At 40.0% G+C, this 22,219-nt stretch overlaps 1 protein-coding gene across 7 annotated transcripts in view; it reads left to right on the forward strand.

Annotated features, from left to right (window-relative positions):
- The window catches only part of usp54a (ubiquitin specific peptidase 54a), a 62,334-nt gene extending 47,931 nt beyond the window's left edge, over positions 1 to 14,403 (forward strand). For 3 of the 7 annotated variants that reach the window (XM_007258746.4, XM_007258747.4, XM_015608237.3), the window contains exons 10-22: positions 1,640 to 1,808; positions 2,263 to 2,439; positions 2,603 to 2,779; positions 2,952 to 3,504; positions 3,625 to 3,761; positions 3,959 to 4,120; positions 4,630 to 4,749; positions 6,825 to 7,017; positions 7,323 to 8,221; positions 8,722 to 8,849; positions 8,955 to 9,095; positions 10,300 to 10,525; positions 10,881 to 14,403. In XM_007258746.4, the coding sequence (XP_007258808.3) occupies positions 1,640 to 1,808; positions 2,263 to 2,439; positions 2,603 to 2,779; positions 2,952 to 3,504; positions 3,625 to 3,761; positions 3,959 to 4,120; positions 4,630 to 4,749; positions 6,825 to 7,017; positions 7,323 to 8,221; positions 8,722 to 8,849; positions 8,955 to 9,095; positions 10,300 to 10,525; positions 10,881 to 11,449 (3,651 nt within the window). In that variant the 3' untranslated portion in view covers positions 11,450 to 14,403. The other 4 variants (XM_007258748.4, XM_007258749.4, XM_049481680.1 and 1 more) reach the window with 4 other exon arrangements.
- The last annotated feature ends 7,816 nt before the right edge of the window (positions 14,404 to 22,219 follow it).

Consider the following 22,219-nt stretch of genomic DNA (forward strand, 5'->3'; position numbering starts at 1 on the left):
GTTGCACACATATCTAAACTGCTAATGTTTAGACTTACACATGCAGCCTTTAAAAATATGCTTAATGAGGACTAAATGTATATACCAGATGCATGAGTTCATATTTGCCCAAACCTCTGCATTCAACCCATTTGTGGCAGTAAACACTCATGCTAGTAATTATTGGTAGTGAGAACACAACCCCAGAGTGGTAAGTGGCCACATCACTACTCATGTGCCCAGTGTCCTGTCAATTCCTGCCAGTCAGGGGGATCAAACTGTTAATTTTTGTCCTCCTTATAAATATATCAATGATAGGAGAACTGCTGTCTGCTGAATTACATGCTAATCACTGCCACAAATCTTTACCATTACAAAAAGCAAAAACGAGGTCACTAAAAGCAACAAAGGGCCTGCGTGGTAAACTGTAGAGGTGATGCAGCTAGAGGTGACCTTTTTGTTGTGTCAGCACAGTAAGCAAGCTTGCAATGCATGACCCAATGAACAGTAAACTCATGGTGTTGTGGTGTTTTGCATGGATAAGCCCATACTCTCCAAGCATTGATTTCCCAATACAGATCCATCTTTTATTCTGCTGAACGACAAAGGCGTAACCCAAAACTGACATTCACTTAAGCATTCCACACCTCTGGGGAACATAAAGCTGTCACTTGCAGTGTTTTCTTGCGTCAGAGTTTTCACAATCAGTTTTTAATCCTTGCTGTCAGTTCTAACCTACGCTGTAATTGTTCTGCACCCCAATGTCATTTTGATACTCATGCATGTTGTTATTGAGAGTCTAGATATAAAAGTCCAGAACCGTGAGAAAGGCTTCTAAATAACCTTTTTGTTGCTGAACTGATGAATTTTAGCTGAACGGACATTCTTATAAAGACTACGCTGAGCATGAAATGCTTCAAATTCAGTGTTTTTTCCATGAGAGCTAAAGGCTAAAGTTCAGACTCACTGTAATGTATTTGTGTGGGCAGTGTGCCGTCCTACGTGGGGTTCGACCAGCCTAGCAAGGCTTTGTTTCCACAATAACACTCCTGCACTCTGGATCCAGGACAGTTGCACACAAAGCAGCTTTTTTTCCTCCTGGTCTCTTCAGAGCGACTGGCCAGCAGAGAGGCAGCACGCGAGGCACACGGGGGCTGCACAAAAGTGCACTGAAAACAAGGATATCCCTCTATTGTTTATCCCTCCCAGCTGGACAGCAGCAGGGTGTGGCCAGTGCACAGACATACTGCGGTCGCCATGATAGCCCATCACGCATATTCTAGCTCACTCTCTTTCGTACCTGCTGTCTCTCTGTCTCTCTCTCACGTGGGTTCATACACCCAATCTCACGCGTTCTCGTCTCATACTCTCGGACTGTCTGGACATCCTGTTCCTGTGTGACTGCGAGCGGCGGAATGTAGAGAATATCTCCGGTTTAGGAAGTCATTGCTGGTGGTGAGATTAGTTCAGAACACTTCGTCTCAGGCCTTGAAACTGCACTCGTCTTCCAGTCTTTGCTGTGTTTGCTTAATGTTCTTTTTTCCAATTTAGAGGATAAAAACTTCGAGTTACTTGAGATGAATCGAAATAATGAGGTCTCTTTTCCTGTTTTTCTTACTTTCGCTTCACTCTAACTTTTTCTTCCCCTATTTTCTCCCAGATTGGGCCGAAGTGGAGGGATGTCGTGTCTCGTTGTATAAAGGGCCATTACCAGCCGCTGCTGCTGCTCTATGCTGACCCCCGGGGGAAGCCAGTGTCTGTGCAGGACCTGGCGTCTCGTCTAGAACAGCACCACTTCACCAAAACCTATTATGACAGCGAAGACTCTGGTAAATCATAAGCTACATTAACTTCTGCATCTTTTTTTGTACAAACACTGCAGCTTCTTAAAATTGTTTGTTTAGAGTAATCATTCTTGAATTTCATTTCATTTATGATTTACTAGTTTGTTGTGCTAGCAGTCAAATTATTATTTTCATAATGTGTTTAAATTTGGGGTGTTTAAATTGGTTTCACTTGCCGTAGCAAAAGGTTGATGATTTATTTTTTATTCTTTAAAAAACAATCCCATATTCATTTGTGTGGTTGCTGTGGAGCGGCATCATTTCTAGGCACCTGACATTTAAATAAATTACACTTTTTATGCTTTCTTCATTATTGTAGTTTACAAGTTACTGTACTGGGATTTTGTCTTCTCCTCTGCCTATGTGACTGGTCATGGGTTATTTTTTATATAATTCTTTTTTTATTTATTTATTTTATTTATTTATTTTTTTTCGTCAGGCCGTGAGCCATCCATTTCGAGTGACACACGAACAGACTCCTCAACAGACAGCTACAGCTATAAGCAGTCCCACTCACACCACGAATCACTGGCCTCACACTTCTCCTCCGACTCCCAGGGAACCGTTGTGTGCAACCTTGACAACTCTAACTCACACAGCAGCTTAGACACTACAGGTATGTCCATATTCATACATTAAGAACTCACATGTATGTTATAATATAAAAGCAGTTTTGATTAACAATTTAATCTCTTAATCTCAATTTAATTTTACTCAATAGTGTACTAGTGTTTTTAATGATTTTATGACTGGCTTTTTTTCTGCTGTTTGATGTGAAGGTCCTTTGACTGACAGTGAGCAGACACAGCGCCACACACTCCGAAAAGGTGGAACAGCAGACAGAAAAAACGGCATTCTTGATAGGAAAAGGAGCACCATTCGCCCGTGGAGATTTGAGGAAAGGAGCCGAAGCTCAAAAACTGACGAGGTGTGTTCTGCAGGATACCACAGTGAAGGTGAGCAACTTAAAAAGTACTTATTTATAACTCTTTGCACAGATCTCCCTTATGATTTTTTGTACCTCATTTGTACTCTGTATGATTGCTGTAAGCTGTATATATATATATTTATTTATATTTTTATTTATGTTTAAATATTTTAATGTTTCTGTTCTCTTTCCTTGTCCAGGAGAGACTCTGAAAGAGCAGCAGGCCCCTCGGGCACTACCCAAGAGCTCCAGCCGCCTGAGGGACTTTAAAGAGACCATGAGCAGTATTATCCTCAGCCGACCTCTCTCAGCCTCCTCCTCCAGCTCAGTGGGGCCCCCCGATACTGGGGCCAAGAGCCACGACTGGGAGGTCGACAGCACCAGTAGTGAGTCAAAGTCAAGTTCGTCTGGGGGGCGCTATCGGCCAGCGTGGAAGCCTCGACGTGAGGCTCTGAACATTGACACCATCTTCAGCAAGGAGAGACGTAGGCAGGCCGGCTATAGCCCGCTGGGCACCTCACTGCCCGAGGACACAGGGCTGCATGGAGCGATGCTGGGGTCTCTGCAGAAGATTACATTTAATAACAATGTTGCGTCCAAGACTCTACCGCTGTCCCAGAGCAAAGGGTCAGAGCAGCCACCCCGACTCATTCAGAGAATGGAGAGTGGATATGAGAGCAGCGAGAGGAACAGCAACAGCCCTGTTAGCCTGGACATGCCTATAAATGAGGGGGCAAGTAATGGCCTAACAAGGTAGGTGAATCTGTGTGCTTTTGAGCAAAGTGATGCACTGAAATGCACTGAAATATTTTGTTTAAGCTGGTTTGGCCTAGTTTATGGTTTTGATCATTAATGGGACATAATTTTTTACAGTCTGAAAGATGCCATTTTGATAAAGCCTCCTCCCAGTGTTGGTCCCTCCTGGAAGAGTGTACAGAAGTCTAAGAGCAGCAGTGCCCTTCTGCAGGATGTTAAAGCTTCTGTCAAAGGAAACAGTCACATGAGTTTAGGTGTGTACACAGCATTTGCTTATGAATATTGTCTTCATAAGAATTGTCTACATAAGAATGGTCTGTGTGTGTTTAAGCACTCAAAATATATACTTCTACATCCTGTTTTAATTTTAGTCATGTAATCTAGTGAACATACCTGTGTGAATATGTGTCCTTGTGTATATTTATTTACTGATTTTTGTGTCCGTATCCAGTGGGAGAGGGCAGAAGTGAACTGGATGAGCTTCAGGAGGAGGTGGCACGCAAGGCCAAGGAGCAAGAGCTCCAAAGGAAGAAGGAGAAGGAGAGAGAAGCAGCAATGGGTTTCAACCCCAGACCCAGCAAGTTCATGGACCTGGATGAACTGCAGCACCAAGGTAAGCACCTCGCAGGCTGCATTTCGCAGGGCATTTCATTTTTCTGGGGCTTTGCTGCTGCTTTGGGAAGTTGGGGGAGTGGGGGATACAATGATGAATGTGTATGGGAGCAGAATAAGAGTTACACTAAGGCCACCCCAGAGTAAATCTGATTCTTTTCTAGGGCTTCTAAAGGCATCCATGCACATTTTGATAAACCGCTGTTTGCTATTGTCTTATATTACTTTGACAACAATGAGCTTCTGATTAAAGCATCTTAGTTATTCAACTCATCTGTTAGCGAGGTTTAGTGTGATGTGTGATTCCTTTTATATAATTTAGCCGAGCAGACATTTTTCAAAAATAAATGTTAAAAGAGTTTTTTTAACGTTGTATTTTAAAACTAGGGTGTGGCCTGTGTGACTCTACTGAGATGATTGTTGGTGGATGCAGTGTATGGCCCTCTGTGCATGTGGGAGCGTGGGTTGCTTTTGTGCTCTGCAGTTCTTTGGTGTGTTTGTTGTTTTCAGGGAAGGGGGACGGCTTTGAGCGGTGTGTTCTGGAGGCGGAAGCACTGTTAGATCAATCTCTGAGGCTGGAGCAGGCAGGAGAGGTTGCTGCTGCTATCTCTGTGGTAAATGAAGCAGTGTGTAAGTAGTCCTGTCCAGTCCTCAAAACCTCAACTGCAGCTGCCATTACCATGTCTGCCATGTGTGTATGTAAGAGTGAGAGACAGCGAGACTTTTTTTGCTGTATTGGAATAACTTGTCCTTGTGTGTTGTATCCTCCTTGTTCGTTTTAGTGGGCTTGAAAGTTTCCCTGTGTGAAAGTAAACCAAACCAAGAGTAAAATGTTTCAAGTTTACAAACTCATTAACTAAGTTTGAAAAACCCCTTCAAGAAAGGAATAAGTAAAACAAAACAGATCCTTTATCTGACTGCATGTCTCTGTTTCTTATCTGAAAGCCCAGAACTGAGTGCAGCTTTTCATACAGCAAAAGGAAAAACACTTTTATCTCTTATAAAAGCAACCTTAACACAACCATTCCCTGTCCTTCATAAACTTTATACACAATAATGTGAATCCCAGAAAATCCATACAATAAATATCAGTGAGCCACAGTGTTATATGATTAATTTTTCCTCAAATCTGCAATGTAGCTAGCCGAATTCTCTCATCATGACCAAAGAATTCCTGTATCATTTTGCCAGTCCAGCTGAATGATTACAAATCCTTCTGGGACTTTCAGCCCTTTATTTAAACTGTTTGTAAAACTCTTTATCATCATGCCTGGAAAGAGAATTGTAGAGATAAGAATTTCGGATTTTCTGTGCATTGTGATAAAGGTTTATGTATGTTTCAGTGACTAAAGGCAGAGATTGAAATGCCCACCAACTAGTCTGTATGAGAATCAGTATGTGCATGAGCACAATTGTGTTGCTTCCCATCTGTTTGAATAATAATAATAATAATAATAATAATAATAATAATAATAATAATAACACACATTAATAAATAATATTTAGGAGTCATTTACAATTATTCCTCGAAACATTTATAAGTACATGGTTTATATCACTATCCTAAGCTGAGTTACAGCACGTGCTAGTGCAGAGACCTGTGTGTAGCCTGTATTTCCCCAGTGATCTCTTCTAACAGCTTTTAAATTCGTCTGCGTTTTCCTGTCAAACACTGAAGCAGTAGCAAGGACGTGTCTCATAGAAGTTAGTGATGGTAGGAGACACACACTTTTCCCTACCATCTGAGTGGCTGTAGAATTGACAAGCCTTTGCTCTCATCTCAATGAATCCAGGCCACTCGCAGAGGGCTGTTTACCCGTCACTGCAGCAACAACCAGCTGCCAAAGGGAATGGGGGTGGCGCCTAACACTATGGCAACCTCTCAATCTCTCGCTTCATTAGAGTGTGTGAGCCTGTGTTGGTTTGTAAATGTCAACAAGTCTCTTTCTGTGCCTCTGTGGTTCTGACATCTGATGGGTTTCTGCACTGTGCTTTTTCTGTGTTCTTTGTATCTCCATGTATGGCTGTTGTATGTTTAAATTTAATATTCCTAAATTGTGGCAGACAGACACACACACAGCATTTTGCACTCCCTCCACTTGTTCCTTCTGTGCTAATCCCAGTGGTGTGATCTCAACCCTTCTCCTCTGCCTGTTTAACAAGGTCCCATGTGTAGCTGGAGAAATCTTAGATTACTTTTGTCAGGTTGTTTAAGCCTAGAATAGTGCTCTCATGCACCTGTAATTACTATGCAACTAAGCCTACATTTAGGCTCTGAGACAGTGTTTCATTTTTTTGTTAATTGATTTTTTTTTGTTCCATGGCTGAATATAGTTCATTTTAATTTAATTCTGTGGATGAATTCAACTCATTTTAAGTTGAAGAACCTTTAAATCAACATAGGCAATAATTCACTATAATTTAACCATTTGTGCTGGAAATGTAAACGTGTAGTATAGTTTCCAGTTCTCTCAGTCTTCTTCTTCCATGTCCCAGTGTGTTTTTTTTTCTTTCTTCTAAACCTTTCCCATTATCCAACCCAGTGTGACACTTGACTTCATAGCATATATGTTTGCATGCATCCCATGAGTCAGTGTTTTTTCTTTTTTCTTTTTTGTTTGTTTCTCATAATTTTTTGTTTCCTTTTTTTTTTTTTTTTTTTTTTTTTTTTTTTTGCTTTTCTCATTTTGTTTTTGCTATTGAAGCAAAACTCAGGCATCCCATGCATGAGAGCAGTGCTAACGGACAGGGCAGGACAGGTGCTGAGGCCCGACTGCAAAAGTGTATGCGGAGAGCACGAGGCCTGCAGCAGCGCATGCAGCAGCAGGAGAAGCAGCAACAGCAGGAGGAGAAGGAGAAGGAGAGGGAGAAGGAGCAAGAGCAAAAACTGCCTATCAGGTACTTGCTGCTGGCTCTGGTGTGTGTATGTGTGTGGACACCCTCCTGATGAAGCCTACAGGGGCCTACACATGCACTTCAGTAAGAAACAACACAGTGCTTAAGTGAACAGGTGATGGTCAGGTTTTAATGAACTGAGTTTGAACTTAAAAGCATACCAGGCTGTTTGTCTGTTTGTCCAGTTTGTTTGATCTATTAATTGTGCAGAGAGGTAAGACATGCCATCACATCATATGCAGATAGATAATGATCTGTCTGAACCACACCTCCTGTCAGGTAGTCATTTTCACATTTTATTTTTACAGTGTCCAGCCTGTCAAGATCCAAGTACTTCTGACGGAAGCTCAAGAGGACGTTGTTGAAGCACTGACGGAAGCTTCCTTAGGCCCGCCTTCATCGCTTCCCATAATGCCTCATTCCACCACTCCTTCATCTCCAGCCCCTTCCAGCCCTTGGCAAGCTTCACCCATCCATTCCACAGACCCAGGGCCCAAGCACCAGGGCGGTTCAGGAGACATCCCTGACCACCCTGCAGTAACTGATAACGGACAGAATGAATGGTCACTTTCAGACTCATGGGAGCACTCCACTGCACCAACTGCTTGCATACGATCAGCCAATAAAACTAGCGCTCCTAAGCCACCCTCACTGTCTAGAGATAGCTCTTCTGCTGCCCCAACACAATGGACCAGCGAGCATCCTGCTGTGTCCCAGAACTTCGGTGTTCTTCAAACACACTTGCGTGCCCCCTCCTCATCCTCCAAACATTACTTCGACCCAGAGGAGACACACAACCCTCCGTCCTCTCAGCATAGCCGTGTTCCCGACAGCAGCCTGTCCAGCCCCTCCCCGGCTCCTCCACCAGCCACATGCAGCAGACCCTCTAGGAGCCTGGGGCACACAGACACTCCCCAAACAGCCCAAACTCCCCAGCAGCCTGTGCACTACTCCCAGACAGACACCTGCATTGCACCCCGCCCTCCATCGCCACCACAGGACCACAGTGCAGCCAGGCCCATGCCTGTAGAACGCTGGGCTGAAAATGTCAACAGATACTACAACTCCCAAAATGCTCTGCAGCCATCCTGTGGCTCACCATGCGAGGAGCTGTCTGAGCTGGAGACGCTCTACAGGGCCAGCCTGCAGGTTTCCAGTTTGCCTCGGGGACACAGAGGGCCCAGTCCTCAAACCATTGGGAGACAAGGTATTAATACAAATAATCAAAGAATACTTCCAAAAATACAGTTCCAAAATTGTCAGATGTGTACTTCAGCATGTTTAAAAATATCTGGCCCTTCTAATTAATACATACTGTTGACACAGTTGTGCAAATGCACACATGACATTTCTAGTTCCTGTAGAGAAGTATTTTCAGTAGAATAGGACTCTCCTAAGCTACTGCAAACCTGTACTAGAGGGGTATAAATTTCCCAGCATGCTGCTCCATTCAATATTTTTGGGATGAGTAGAGCAGTTGGGGATCAGCTGAGGTGGGTAGTGATCATCCAACATCCTGACATCAGTAATCTCTAGTAGATATACTTCCTGGACAGATACTCGCTGAGAAGGTGTCCCAATTCTTTTGTCCATATAGTGTATCTAAACCAAATATCTTTCAAATACTCTATGTTCCCATTGTAAAGGCTAGTTTTGAACTTTCAGCCACCTTAAGGGCCGTTTGACCTGGTGTCCCTCTCTCTACAGGACCTGCTGCTGCTCGCAGACTTGCATCTGGACACTCTGGCAGCCTCGGCCGCTCTAAAACACCCACTGCAGAGATTGAGAGGAGTGCTTACAGGACGCCAGCATATACCAGCACTCCAACACACAGAGTAAGTGCAGACTCTTTTTTTTTTCTCCTGTCTCAGTCTACATATTTGTGATTGACACTAATTTGGGTGTAAAATGTTAACTCTCTGTATGTGTTTGTTCCTTAGCCTGTGACTGCTGCAGCGAATGAGGTACAAGTGGATGAGGATGAATTATACAGTGCTGAGAATCTGCGTCGTATTGCACGCAGTTTAAGTGGGACTGTCATAGCAGGACGAGCTGACAATCTTGTACCTTCTCGCAGTCTTGTAAGTTAAATTTAACCAGAATCACCCATACAGATTTACAGTGGTGCATATGCAGTGGGCATGCCATATAGGCCAGCATAAAAATTATCTGCAAGTAGGCCTTTGGTCATTGGCACATTTGTAGAGGAGATGGGGTAAAGCAGTAATCACCTGTGTCCCATTCGAATCCACCAGTTTACAGACTGTGTGCCTTCATGTCACTAAAAATCTTTTATGAAACAGCTCATAAACCTCAGAATCTCAAGTTATAGGTTAAAAACCTGGTCTACAGTACCATTTAAAAGCTTGGACAGACCTTCTCATTAAGTGCTTTTATGTTTGTTTAAGTTACGACTATGAAGGAACACATACATGGTCATATAGTAAACTTAAAAGTCTTGAACAAATAAAAAAACTTTCTCAGGTTGGTAACTCTGATAAACAGAGGTAACTCTTGGTCTTCCTTTCCTTGATGAAAGCCAATTTTTAATAGGTTTTGTGACTGTTCTTGAGGATACTTTCAAAGTTCTTGCCATTTTTGAGATTGACTGACCTTTTTTTATTTTCTTAGTACAACACTTTTTTAACCATAATATGGATTAGAACATTACTCAAATAGGGCTATTCACTTTATACCAACTCTGCCTCTTCACAGATTTACAACTGATGCTCTCAAACACAAGAGAGCAAGAAATTCAAATAATTAAAAAAGTTCAGCACAGCTGTTAACTGAAAGTTATTCCAGGTGACTACCTCTTTAAGCTAAGAAAATGCCAAGATGTGCAAAGCTTTCATCTAAGTAAGATTAACGTAAAACCACTAAATTTAAGATGTGTCCAAACTTTTGACTGGTATTGTATATTCTATCCCAGCCTTGGGAAAATAAGATTTTTTTGGACACAGAGGCAAATGTGGAAAACATCTAGTGCTAATCCAAAATTCAGCTCTTGAAGGTTTTTTTTAAAAGGCTTTAGTATTTTTCCCTAAATATAAGTGTGTATTATCCTGCATCCTCATCACTTTATATAACAACAGGTACAATGTGCAAGTCCATTGTGATGTCACTGTTTCATTACTTAGTTTTATTTTTATGTTTTGGCCATCATTCCGTTTGTCATTTTTGTTGTTTTTCTTTTTATTTCTAATTTATTTATTTATTTTTTGCATAATCTCTTTCCCTCTGTCATGCCTCTTGTGATTTTCACTTTTTGCACCATTTGTAAAGGACCCTCCTGCCACAAGGATGGCCAAGCATGCGGATCCACGACCAATCACGCGCCAATTAAGCACCTCCCTGCATGCCGCACCCCTATCCCACAATCCTTCAGTGTTCACCCACGAACCCCAACACCAGTACCTCCACCTGCTTCAGCAGCAGCGTGCTCCACAAGCACCTCCATGCCAGCAGGCACTGCGGCCCAGTCCACTGGGGCCCTCTCACGGACACCCAGGTAACCATCTTCCCCCTTTCTCCACTGTGTCACATCAGCAATCACAATGTATGCTGCAGGCATACAGTAACTCCTTTGGGTCTGTGGAGGGAAACCGTCAATCTCCATTGCAATTAATGTCTTTCATGATGATATTCCTTTCATTTCCATTAAATATGAAATGCATATCATGCATATCATCCTGCATATGATGTTTAAAAATTCTACTCCTACTATAATGTAAGGTTAGCACATGATTGCTAAAAACAAAAATATAAAATCTTCACCTTTAATCAGCTAATAATGCTACAGGTTCCTCTGACTTCATTGTTCCTTGCATGTTTGATGTGAAAATAATTCTAAATAACTTCTGCAGGAGATTCCCAAAAGGTCGACAAGTTTCTGGCTGTGTTTGACCGGGGTGAAGCTCTCGCCCGTGAAAACTACCACAGTGTTGCAATGAACTATGGCACACTGCCCCGGGCTCCCCGAAGGTCTGCCCCTTCCGGGTCCACTTTGCCCAAGGCCAGAGTTGGACCTGCTGCTGGCCCTGAGGCCTGGAACTATCCAGACTCTGGCTACGCCACCTTGGCACACCCACGCCGTTCAGCACCTACCAGCAGACTCATAGAGGCTCCTTATCAGCCGTTTCAGCACCCAGGCCGGCCCACTCAAACAGCCCCGCGCATGATCCCACAGCACCATGAGCCTATGGTCAAGCCCATGCGTCTTGACGTGCCCCCGGAGTGTGACTGGAGGACCACTGACTACAGAACAGCTCCAGTGGATAGCCCAGCATTCTCCAGACCAGATCCCCGCACCAGATCACTCCGTGGCTTCCCATCCCCACTCTGCTCACTTTGCCAACAGAGCCCAGCTGAACATGGGCTCAGCCAGTGCCAGACCTGCCGGTCCTACATGAACCACTATAGGTCAGCCAGCTGAGGCTGTATTACATCATGAAAATGCCAGCTTGTCATTTTACATTATTCATCCACATGCCAATGTTATACTGCTGCAACAGTCAGAGTGATGCCAGGCTCTTTCCAGTCATCTCATTTATCTGTCCTCTTTCCCGAATTCTACTTTTAATATTTTACGGCAAAACAACGGCCTCTGACTGGAGCTCTGACGCTTCAAATCTGCACTGTGTGCATCCTGTTGGCTGAAGAGTTGGATTTCTTTTTGTCATGAAGCATTTTGAGATTTGTTGACTTGACGCAAGGGATGGAGCTTCATCCATTCTTTGAATGATTTGCCAATTTGTGATTGGTATTTAGAACTTGGCTTAGTGACAAAGCTACAGTGTTTTATCTATGTGAAGAGCATGTTCCTTCATGCCTTTTTATGAAGACAAAAGCACAAGCTCAAGCTAAAGACTGAGAGAGATATCTATTTTTTGATTACAGAATTATGGGCCTCTATTAAAGAGCTGATTGTTCTTTCTGTAGTACAGATTGCTGAATGTTACACTGCTTAATGGTGTGATGAGCAGAATGTTCCAATAGAGCATGGTATTTAGAACGTCTTGTAAAAGTGATGAAGTAATAGGAAGATGTAGAATGTTAATCTATGACAAGAACTGAGATGATTCATAATGGTCTTTGTGTGGAAAAATGCCTTTTTTCTTAGTAGTGGTTGAGGCGGCACTTGCTGTGTCTTCCAAGGTCATGACTGCCAGATTCTACATGAAATAATAGGCTTGTCTATTTCACTGTAGAAATCTTCTGTGTACTGGGGTATTAATAATAATCACATACCAATTTAACAAGGCAAGATAAATATCTCTCGAAGCTGAATAAGCAGTGTTAACACTCCACACTCGAGGTACATCATATTGCTTATCGTTCAGTAATTACATTGGGAGTTTTTTTTTGGAATTGTTTTCAAGGAGTTAAGAATGAAGGTTTTATTCCAAAGGCAGGTAGTGGGTTATTAAAAAGTGTCCACATTTGTGCAGTGATTCTTGCATTTTGTGTCCTTGATAAATGACTACTTCAATTACAAATTCAGTGCTTTAGTACTGATATATTTAAGTGTATGATTCAGGTTGTTTCTCATAAAACATGTGTTTTGACAACTTGAAGCTAGATTTTACAAATGATCACACTAACACAAAACCTTGTATTTCACTTTTTGGCATAATTATGGTTGCACATTGACTGTGTGATGTGTGTCTGTTTACAGCTTTTTATCAAATTTACAGTTTATGTGTAGCAACAAATCTTTGCAACTTTGTTTTCTGTAGGAATAAACGAGGTGCAAAAGTGCTGGAACCCTTAAAATATAACAATTGATACAACCTTGTAACACCCAGACATCAACATTCAGTACTAGTGGAGCAACCTGAGAGATGCCATAGCAACTGCCTAGCAACACAATAGCAACCACTAATCAACATCATGGCAACTGCATAAAAAAACTATAGCAAACACCTTGCTACTCATGGCACCCATCTAACGTCTTCTTAGCAATAGCACATCAATCCCCTGGGATACCCTAGAAACCAACAAACCATAGAAAATACTTGAATTTGAATCTTGTCCCTTTTTTGCCTTTGGAGATACAAGGTTTATGTGTGATTGTGACTACATATTATATCCAAACGCAGTAGTTATTTCATCTTTATCTGGACCAGAATAAGCTGCATGTGTGGAAGACCTGCTGGGGTTGTTGTGTGAGTGTACCTACCACATTAACTCCTAAATATGTCTTACAGCGATGCTTGTGTTCAGAGACGTTTTAGAACAGTTATTATTGCTTAGCTACAATAGCTACATTATATAGATATATATATATGCAATGTTGCAAGCCCTGCATTAACAGCATATGCTAACACTACTTGGTTTTGTGATTTTGCTTGACTGTTAACACTGATTTAGTGCACTTCAAAAGTGTTGTTAGAAATGTACCTCTGTTGTAATGTTTCCCATTATTTTGGGATCTTTTAAAAATATTTCAATGTTTATATGTGTATGCATAATCTATAGATCTGTATCCTGATTAAACAACTATATTTACTGTTTTCTATTGTGAGCTGATGCTGAATATACAGCCTATCAGTATTTCCTGAAGTACTAAACTCTCAAACAAGATAAGGAGGAAAATTAAAACTGTTGATTGGCTTGTTCTTGATCTGTTTCTAAATCATGTACTCCTTAGAAAGGACTGCTTCTAATAATGTTGTTAGTGCTTGTTCTAATAATTCCAAAAAAATGTTTTTAACAGTTAATTGAACTTTGTGTTTGATTTGCATAAAATATATCAATTGTAATGTGAAATATTGCTTCGGGTTATATTTATGAAAGGTAAAAAGGACATTTTCTGAAGCCACTGAGGAGTAAAGATTGTGTGTTTTGTGCCAGATCCTTAATATTAACATCAGTGAGCAAGCTTTAGTAATTTTCCAAAAACATGATTCCAGCGAGATTTTTACTTTTGATATTTTCTCAGTTGAAGGCTTGTTTCTGTTATATGAAGGCTAATATTTTCGTTGATGTTGAGTTTATTTGCTTTATAAAGGTTTATAAGAGTGGAGTGCAGGGTGAGTGTGCCTGTGCAGTGCCCTGCTGTGCTGTGCTGTGCTGAGGGGATTGGATTGGAGCCTTGGCCTGTATGCAGTGCAGCACTGCCCCCCAGTTTTATTAGCAGACCACAAATACAAGTGTCTTTTACTTTTATATTTTCTTTTTCACTCTTGTTTTTTATGGAACGACCAGGCAAAAAACAGTGAACGATGTAAATACATATAAGTATGTACAGATATCCAAAGTGTTCAGTCTTGAACATGGGGAGAAATCTACTTTGAAAATGTACCTTTGTAAATGCTGTGGTAGAAAATTGAACTTGTATTTTTGCAATAAAGCTGTATTGTGCTCTAGTTGGGAGCAAAATTTAAATGCTTGTATTACCCTGTCATTTCTTCATAAACCTGTCTGTCTGTTTGTTTTTTGGCCAATTATGTGTCTGGTATCTACAACCCAACATTTTATTTCTATTTCCGGCAACACATAGGACATATTTTCAGGAAGAATGGTTGCCTGAAATGTAGACATGGATAAACACTGCCTGAACAGGTAACAGTCCTTTCTGCCATGTCACAATTATTTCTGTCCAGAATTACATTCATTTTCCCCTAAGATCACTTTTCGAGATATTCTTTATGGGGTTCAGGTCTGGACAATCCATGGGTGAAAATAATGTCACAAGCTGGCATTGTTATCTTTGAATATGCCCGTGCCATCAGGGAAGAAAAAAAATCAAATTTTCTGTTCTATATTTGGTATATTCAGGTAGTCCGCTGGCCTCATTCTTTGGGGATAGCTTAGCACTGCCCCCACAGGCTTGTACGGTAGAAACTGGGCATGATGGGTGCTCCCTCACTCTGGAACAGGGTAAATCTGAACTCTTCAGACCACATGACATTTTTCCAAAGATTGAGTCCAATCTTTATGCTCCCTAGCAAATGAAAGCCCATCCATTGTTTTCTTCTCATTGTCACTAATAATCATATTGTAGTGTTGTTTTTCCACATTTTTTTCACCAGACATTTAAGTGATTACCGATCACCATCATTCATTATTTGTTCCAGCCAGTCCTTTCCTTTTTTAATGTGTTGGACAGTTCTAAACTTGATTTTAGTAGTTTTAGTAATCTCCTAAGATGTGTACTAATAATTTAGCAGTTTTTCATCAATCACAGCATGTCTTTCTTGTATCAGTTTTCTTCCATACTTCATCATAACCATCACATGATAAAGTCAGGAAAATACTTGGATATTACTAAGCCAGACTATTTATGCCCTCTCAGTCTCCTGAATATGAGTAATTGCTTACCTGCAAATACTGTAGTCTAATGAGACTGATACATTTTTCCCTTTTTTAACATACCTTTGATAATTCTGACCATGGATTTTTCCAAACCACAGTGCCTGTGTTCAGATTTCACACTTAATGAGGTTACAGGTTAGGTTTCTATCTTGAAATGATTTCTTTGTTTTTTTTTCTGTTTTATAAATTTTTCTAAATGTTTAAAAAAAATACAATCAAATATTTTACAAAATATATATGTACTTTCATTTACAAAACTTTATATTAATATTAGATTATCATTTTTCCCTTACCTGAAGTGAAATGATAGCTGCGTCCTCATTCATTTGCAAGGGAATTTGTTTAAAAGACTGCTCAGTTTGATGTATTACATAATTAGCAACTGTGAAATGATTTCCAGAAAAATCACCCAAACTGTCCACTTTACACATATACTCTGTGGACAAAAGTATTGGGACACGCTGTGAGTATTTGTTTGCATTCAATGACAAAAAGCTACGGTAGTTATTGAGGTCAGGATGTTGGATGATCATCATCTCACCTCACTCTGACTCCAAAACTCATTTTAGAAGCATTGGATAGACCATCATCATTCCTGAGAACACAGTTCCACTGCTCCTCTGCACAGTGCTGAGGGGGTGCGGGGGGTCGATAGGTTTCTACTGTTGTTTTATTGTTTATGCTTGTACAGCTCTGTACCGTAACATGAACGTGGCTGAGGGGTTTGAACTGAGGTCTGCACACAGATTAAAGTGACTGACTCAATTACTTTTGTCCCCTCTGGCATAGCAGTCATTTTTAAAAATGCTGGCATTTAATCGAGTAGTGGAGCTGTTCTCCCTCAGCAGAAGTGATTATTTATCAACAGCATTTAACAACAGCTTAAGGTGACGTATGATTCGCGTACTTCAGTGCTTAGTCATTTGTTTCTGTCTAAATTAGAAGCCAACACAGATTATGGGCCTTATGGGTATTTAAACAATACTTGGATTAAAACAGACAGTATTGTCTGTTAGAAGCAAACTCCAGACACCAACATAATATTTTTTATTTGGAATTTGAGATAAATCTTGTCAGTAGTTTATAAAGTAAAACCACAATGTTCATTTTACTCAAACATAAACCTATAAATAGTTAAATCAAAGAAACTGATTCAGAAACTGAAGTGGTCTCAATTTTTTCCAGAGCTGTATGTGCATTGTGGTGTGCGTTTTTTATTTTTTATTTTAAAAATGTAGTAGTACAGGGGTGTCCAAACTACGGCCCGCGAGCCATTTGCAGCCCGTTTCCTTTTTTGGAGCGGCCCACGAGGTATTTTAGAAATAGAATGAAAGTTGGCCCACTGTTAAGCAGGTTTTTATAATGTGAGCTTCAAAGTTTGAACGCTAGGTGTCAGAACCGGACCAAAGAGTCTAAAAGCGGAGAGGGCGCGCATTTCTAGCGCAAAAAAACGGGGCAAAAGAGTCTAAAAGCAGAGAGGGTGCGCATTTCTAGCGCAGAAAAACGGGGCAAAAGAGTCTAAAAGCGGAGAGTGTGCGCATTTCTAGCAAAAAAAACAGGCCAAAGAGTCTAAAAGCGGAGAGGGTGCGCATTTCTAGCGCAGAAAAACAGGGCAAAGAGTCTAAAAGCGGAGAGGGTGCGCATTTCTAGCGCAGAAAAACAGGGCAAAGAGTCTAAAAGCAGAGAGGGTGCGCATTTCAAGCACAGAAAAACGGGGCAAAGAGTCTAAAAGCGGAGAGGGTGCGCATTTCAAGCACAGAAAAACGGGGCAAAGAGTCTAAAAGAGGAGAGGGTGCGCATTTCTAGCACAGAAAAACGGGGCAAAGAGTCTAAAAGCGGAGAGGGTGCGCATTTCTAGCGCAGAAAAAAAGGGCCAAAGAGTCTAAAAGTTGCCGTAATTAAGGATATTAAGAGACATGATATTAAGAGACATCATGAAATTAAACATCAATTTGAAAAATCTTAGTTTACACAACACTGTCAAAGATAAAGATAGTAAGTCAAGTAAAATGGTGTGTAAATGAAAGTAATCAGGAAAAAAGTATTATTTAAAGTGGTATATTTCATGATTTGTTTTATTACAGAGTGTGGCCCGTGACTTCAAATATATTTCTCCTTCTAGCCCCCAACAAAAAAAGTTTGGACACCCCTGTAGTAGAATTTAGTCTTAGTAGTTTTATAATCTAGAAAACTGTGCATCATCATCTAAAAACAGCTAGTGTCATATCTATAATATAGTAGTAGTGATGGACTCTGAGGCCCTAACAGACTCTAGTCACCACTGAACCTGCATTGGACACCACTCAGCTGGATGCAGTACTTTCCCATAGCCAGAAGGTGGTGCTCTTTTCAAAGTTAAAGGACCTACTGTTAAAATAATCGTCCTTCAGAAAGTTACACTCCACTATAGGAGCAGCACCTGTGCAGCAGACCCCCTAATGCCTCTCCTATGGTGGGCTGATGTGTTGTAAGCTCATTCATCGCTTCTGGGTCATTTCACAGTGAATTCACAGGAAGCCGGGTAGATGTGGAGGAATCGATACGCAGTGCTGACCACTCAATAAGAAAGCCAGGGTCCTGCTGAGCAGTGCTGTGCTGTCCAGTGATGGGAGAACACAGCGGGAAGGGGGTCATTTACACAGTCAGGGTGGATAACCCTTGTTGATGGGTCTTGTGTTTAATTCTGTGTCAGTGAAAAGAAATATGCTGCTAAATAAAAACAGTAATAAACAGTAAAAAGTGTCTAAATTGTTATAATTTTTTATTTTTATACAGCATCTACAGCTCTGGAAAAATATTGTCAGTTTTTTTGATTTTACCAAATTGAAAACCTCTGGAATATAATCAAGTGGAAGATGGATGATCACAAGCCATCAAACCAAGCTGAACTGCTTGAATTTTTGCACCAGGAGTGGCATAAAGTTATCCATTAAGCAGTGTGCAAGACTGGTGGAGGAGAACATGCCAAGATGCATGAAAAACGTGATTAAAACGAGCGTTATTCAATCAAATATTGATAAATATGAACTTGTTTTCTTTGCATTATTTAAGGTCTGAAAGCTCTGCATCTTTTTTGTTATTTCAGCCATTTCTCATTTTCTGCAGATAAATGCTCTAAATGACAATATTTTTATTTGGAATTTGGGAGAAGAGATGTTGTCTGTAGTTTATAGAATAAAACAACAATGTTCAGAAACTGAAGTGGTCTCTTTAATTTTTTCCAGTCTTAATTTAATTAGCATTACAAGTTAAGAATATTTGTGCTTTCTGTTTTAAAAATACAACTTTTGGGTTTTTTTGGACAGTAAGAAGGAGAAAGAACCACTTACTCTTTTGGAGATTTAAAGGGAGGACATCTCATTTTATTGGAGTAATATTTTACCTTGGGTATTTCTACTTTAACTTAAGTAAAGGGTTTGTTTTCACCACTGCTGAACAATTTTGATGAGGAGAAAACAGCATTTCAAAATACACAAGACGTCCAGCCTTGAGGCAGATGGGCTACATTTATGTAATGTGGACCAGAATCTGTCTATAAAGAAAAGAATAGAAAGGATTTTTTTTCATCATGTTTGGGAACATTGTGCAAATATGCAATCTAATTAAATCAAATCAGAGACATGTTCTCTGCCCCCTGTTGCATGCACTGGAAAAATACAAATACAAATTTTAACAGCAAATGTGAACTGTAAACAATAAATACTAATGTATCAAATATGAGTCATACATGAAAAGTGTTATTTAATTTTATTTATTTTTGTTGTTTAAAAGTTCAAATCATTTTTTTTTGATGGTACAGACTTTACAGGGTTATTCTACTTAGTAATTTATTCATTTTATATTAAAAGAAAAATGTACACAGGTGCCTTCGTACATGATAAAATATTAGATGAGCACCAATATCCTTAAAATAGAGTGCAAAACATTTTAAACATGATATAACATGATCAGTCGATCACACTGTGCTCTAAACTCTGTTGATTTGTGTACAGTAAACACATGGAGATCTGGATGCATGTGTGTGTAAAGATGTTTTTAGGTGTGTATTGGTGATGATAAATTGGTGAAAGTGTTTGCTAGAGTGTTGGCCTAGTGTCACAATCACAAATAAAAGAAGCACACGTCAAATATTGAACATGTCTTGACTAATCAGCTGCACTGGTGTAAATGATCAATAATGGTAGTTTAGTATTTGCTGAACTGTTTTTTTGGCCTGTCTCCAACATGTGAAAGGTAACAGGGTGTAACTGAACTTAATAACTGAATATTTTTATGATTCCTCTGTGCAGTTAATTCTGCTGCTGTTATTGGTGTCAGCACTATCACACTCACCATCAATGAAGACAAATGATCCAGTTCTACTGGAGATCATGCATGCTCATTCTTACATATGAGGAGGAGTTTCTTTATTCTTTCTCGTCTCTTATCATCACTCTGGTACAGGTAAAGCCCCTTAGATTTTGTATGTAAGCCCACATTTATTTTCTTTTGTAAATACATTACTGTTATAACTAACATCAGTTCATATTGGCCCTAAACTAGAGCCCAGTGTGACTCCACAAAATATATTAAATCAAATGGCTACCAAATTATTCACCTATTTTCTTCTCTCATTTTTAAAGTAACCAATGCTAAATAGACTATATGGACAAAAATACTGGGATATGTGCTTGTTAATTGTTTTTTAAAAAGATGATAAAAATTAATTACCTTTGATGAATAGCACACCACCGCTTTCCTACAGCTTTCTGACATACAGTTTTGCCTAGCACTCTGTACAACGACCGTATTGGGGCAAATTTTGCCCCAATAACTTGCTTTTTCCACCGTTATCCAGGTTCAAAGTAGCTTCGCACCTCCTTGCTAGAATCTGGAGAGCCCTGACATTTAAAACGAGGCATAAATGGGGGCATAATGGGAGCTTCAGCTGTGCACCGCCATCAATGTACTGATAATGACAGACATATATACATATGCTCTGCATAGCCTGTCTCATGCAGATTCTATGTATATATTTCTGTCATTATAAGTACAATGATGTAAACTGTGTTTTTTAATAAGCTTTTTGTGCCTCGTTTTAAATGTCAGGGCTCTCTGGATTCTAGCAAGGAGGTGTGGAGCTACATTGAGCCTGGATATCGGTGTAAAAAGCGATTTATTGGGGCAAAATATGCCCCAAATACGGCCATTGTACAGAGTGCTGGGCAAAAAGTACAAAATAGTTAGCTAGCTAACTTTCCTGTTTCACCTAAATGGTGCAACAGATGGCAGAGGCTGCAGCACTTAAGGCGGAACGGAAAAATAAAATAAGATAAAAGCTAATTTGGGCTCCCCTTCACAGAGGAATTACGTCAATTAAGAAATGGACAATAATAATTAATTTCTGCACCATCTTCCCCCATTCTGAGGACATACAATGCCCTAAAGTTAACTAGTTAAGAAGCAGGAGCTAGGTTACTGAACTTTAGTGTTCCTGGTGAAGTATCAGGTGCTTGAAGGTTGTCTCAGTTCTTAGTGGGAGGATTTCACCCCTTTCCCTTGTAACTCTGTTTCAAGGAGAAGGGTTACATGGCCAAGTGGTGAGATGGGATTGGGATACTTTTTTTATATAACATTTATTAAAATACACTGCTCTGCAGTTGGACTCTCGAGATGCACATTCTTTAGCCTTTAGCAGTAACACAGGTGAGTGCAGCCACTGCACTGCTGTGCTTTAGCCTTGTGTGAAATCCTTTATCTCTTTCCTGAATATAGAGAGACATACAGCCAGAGGCCGGAGTGGGTTATGTTTTCAATGCTATAGCTCTTCCTATACAGACCTGTATAAAGAAGGTCACCCAGGAGATCAGTGTCAGTGACCCACTGGAGCTGCTGCTGCTATTATGTAACAGACAGTGTATTTTCTGTGCGGCTACCGTAAAAGTGTAGGCTACTAGTAGCTGCAGTTCATTCATTTCATCTGAGGTTTCACAACAATATACACTTGGAAATAATGTAAATTGAAAAATAAAGTGTGTCTGGATAAATATTTAATCAAATATTTAGATGTTCTGTCTTCAGCCTAGAGGAGGTTTATAGAGGAGGTTTGTAGACACAGCTGTAAAATATTTTCTAGGCCATTTCCATTATTTCCATAGACTGACTGTATATATACACTGATTAATAGGGGTGTGCCATATCATATCGTACAAAATAATATCACCAACATTTTTTAATATTGTGAAGAATATTATACCCTGAAATATGGTGCCATATCACCCACCCCTAATTATCACATCAGAGTACTACTTTTTTTGCTGTTTTTAGCAAAAGAAAAATTCACACTGTTCTCATTTTCCGATATATATATATCCACTATAGTCCGATTATATCTGTCCAGCATCATTTATGTTACTTTAATCCTGGACATATGGAGATATTTGGAGTGCATTATTGGGATACTGACATTCTGGATCACTGGCTTCTGTTACAAATCTGATATTCTAGTTCTTATATTTTTTTAATATTTCAGATAGGGCTGTGTCATATCATATTGTATTCAATAATAAAATAAAATTTTCATTTTGTTGCAGCAGTGTATTCTTTTTAATTCAATGTTTTGTCATATCGTGTCGATATCACGAAAATACCATTAAATATCGTGATATTATTTAAGAGCCTTATTGCCTTAACCTTATGACCACCTCCTTGTTTCTCCACCCATTATCCAGTTTGTTTTTAGCTCCTCTGATCATATAGGAGTGCTTAATAGTTCTATGATTAAAGACTATAGTCCTGTATTTGTTTCTCTACATACTTTATTATCCTCCTTTTAAAATTAGAAATTAGCCATTTTCAAGTTAAAAATATCTTATTAAGGCATTACCTAATTAGTTTATGTGTATGT

Source organism: Astyanax mexicanus, chromosome 7 (genome assembly GCF_023375975.1).
Source record: "Astyanax mexicanus isolate ESR-SI-001 chromosome 7, AstMex3_surface, whole genome shotgun sequence".
NCBI lineage: Eukaryota > Metazoa > Chordata > Actinopteri > Characiformes > Acestrorhamphidae > Astyanax > Astyanax mexicanus.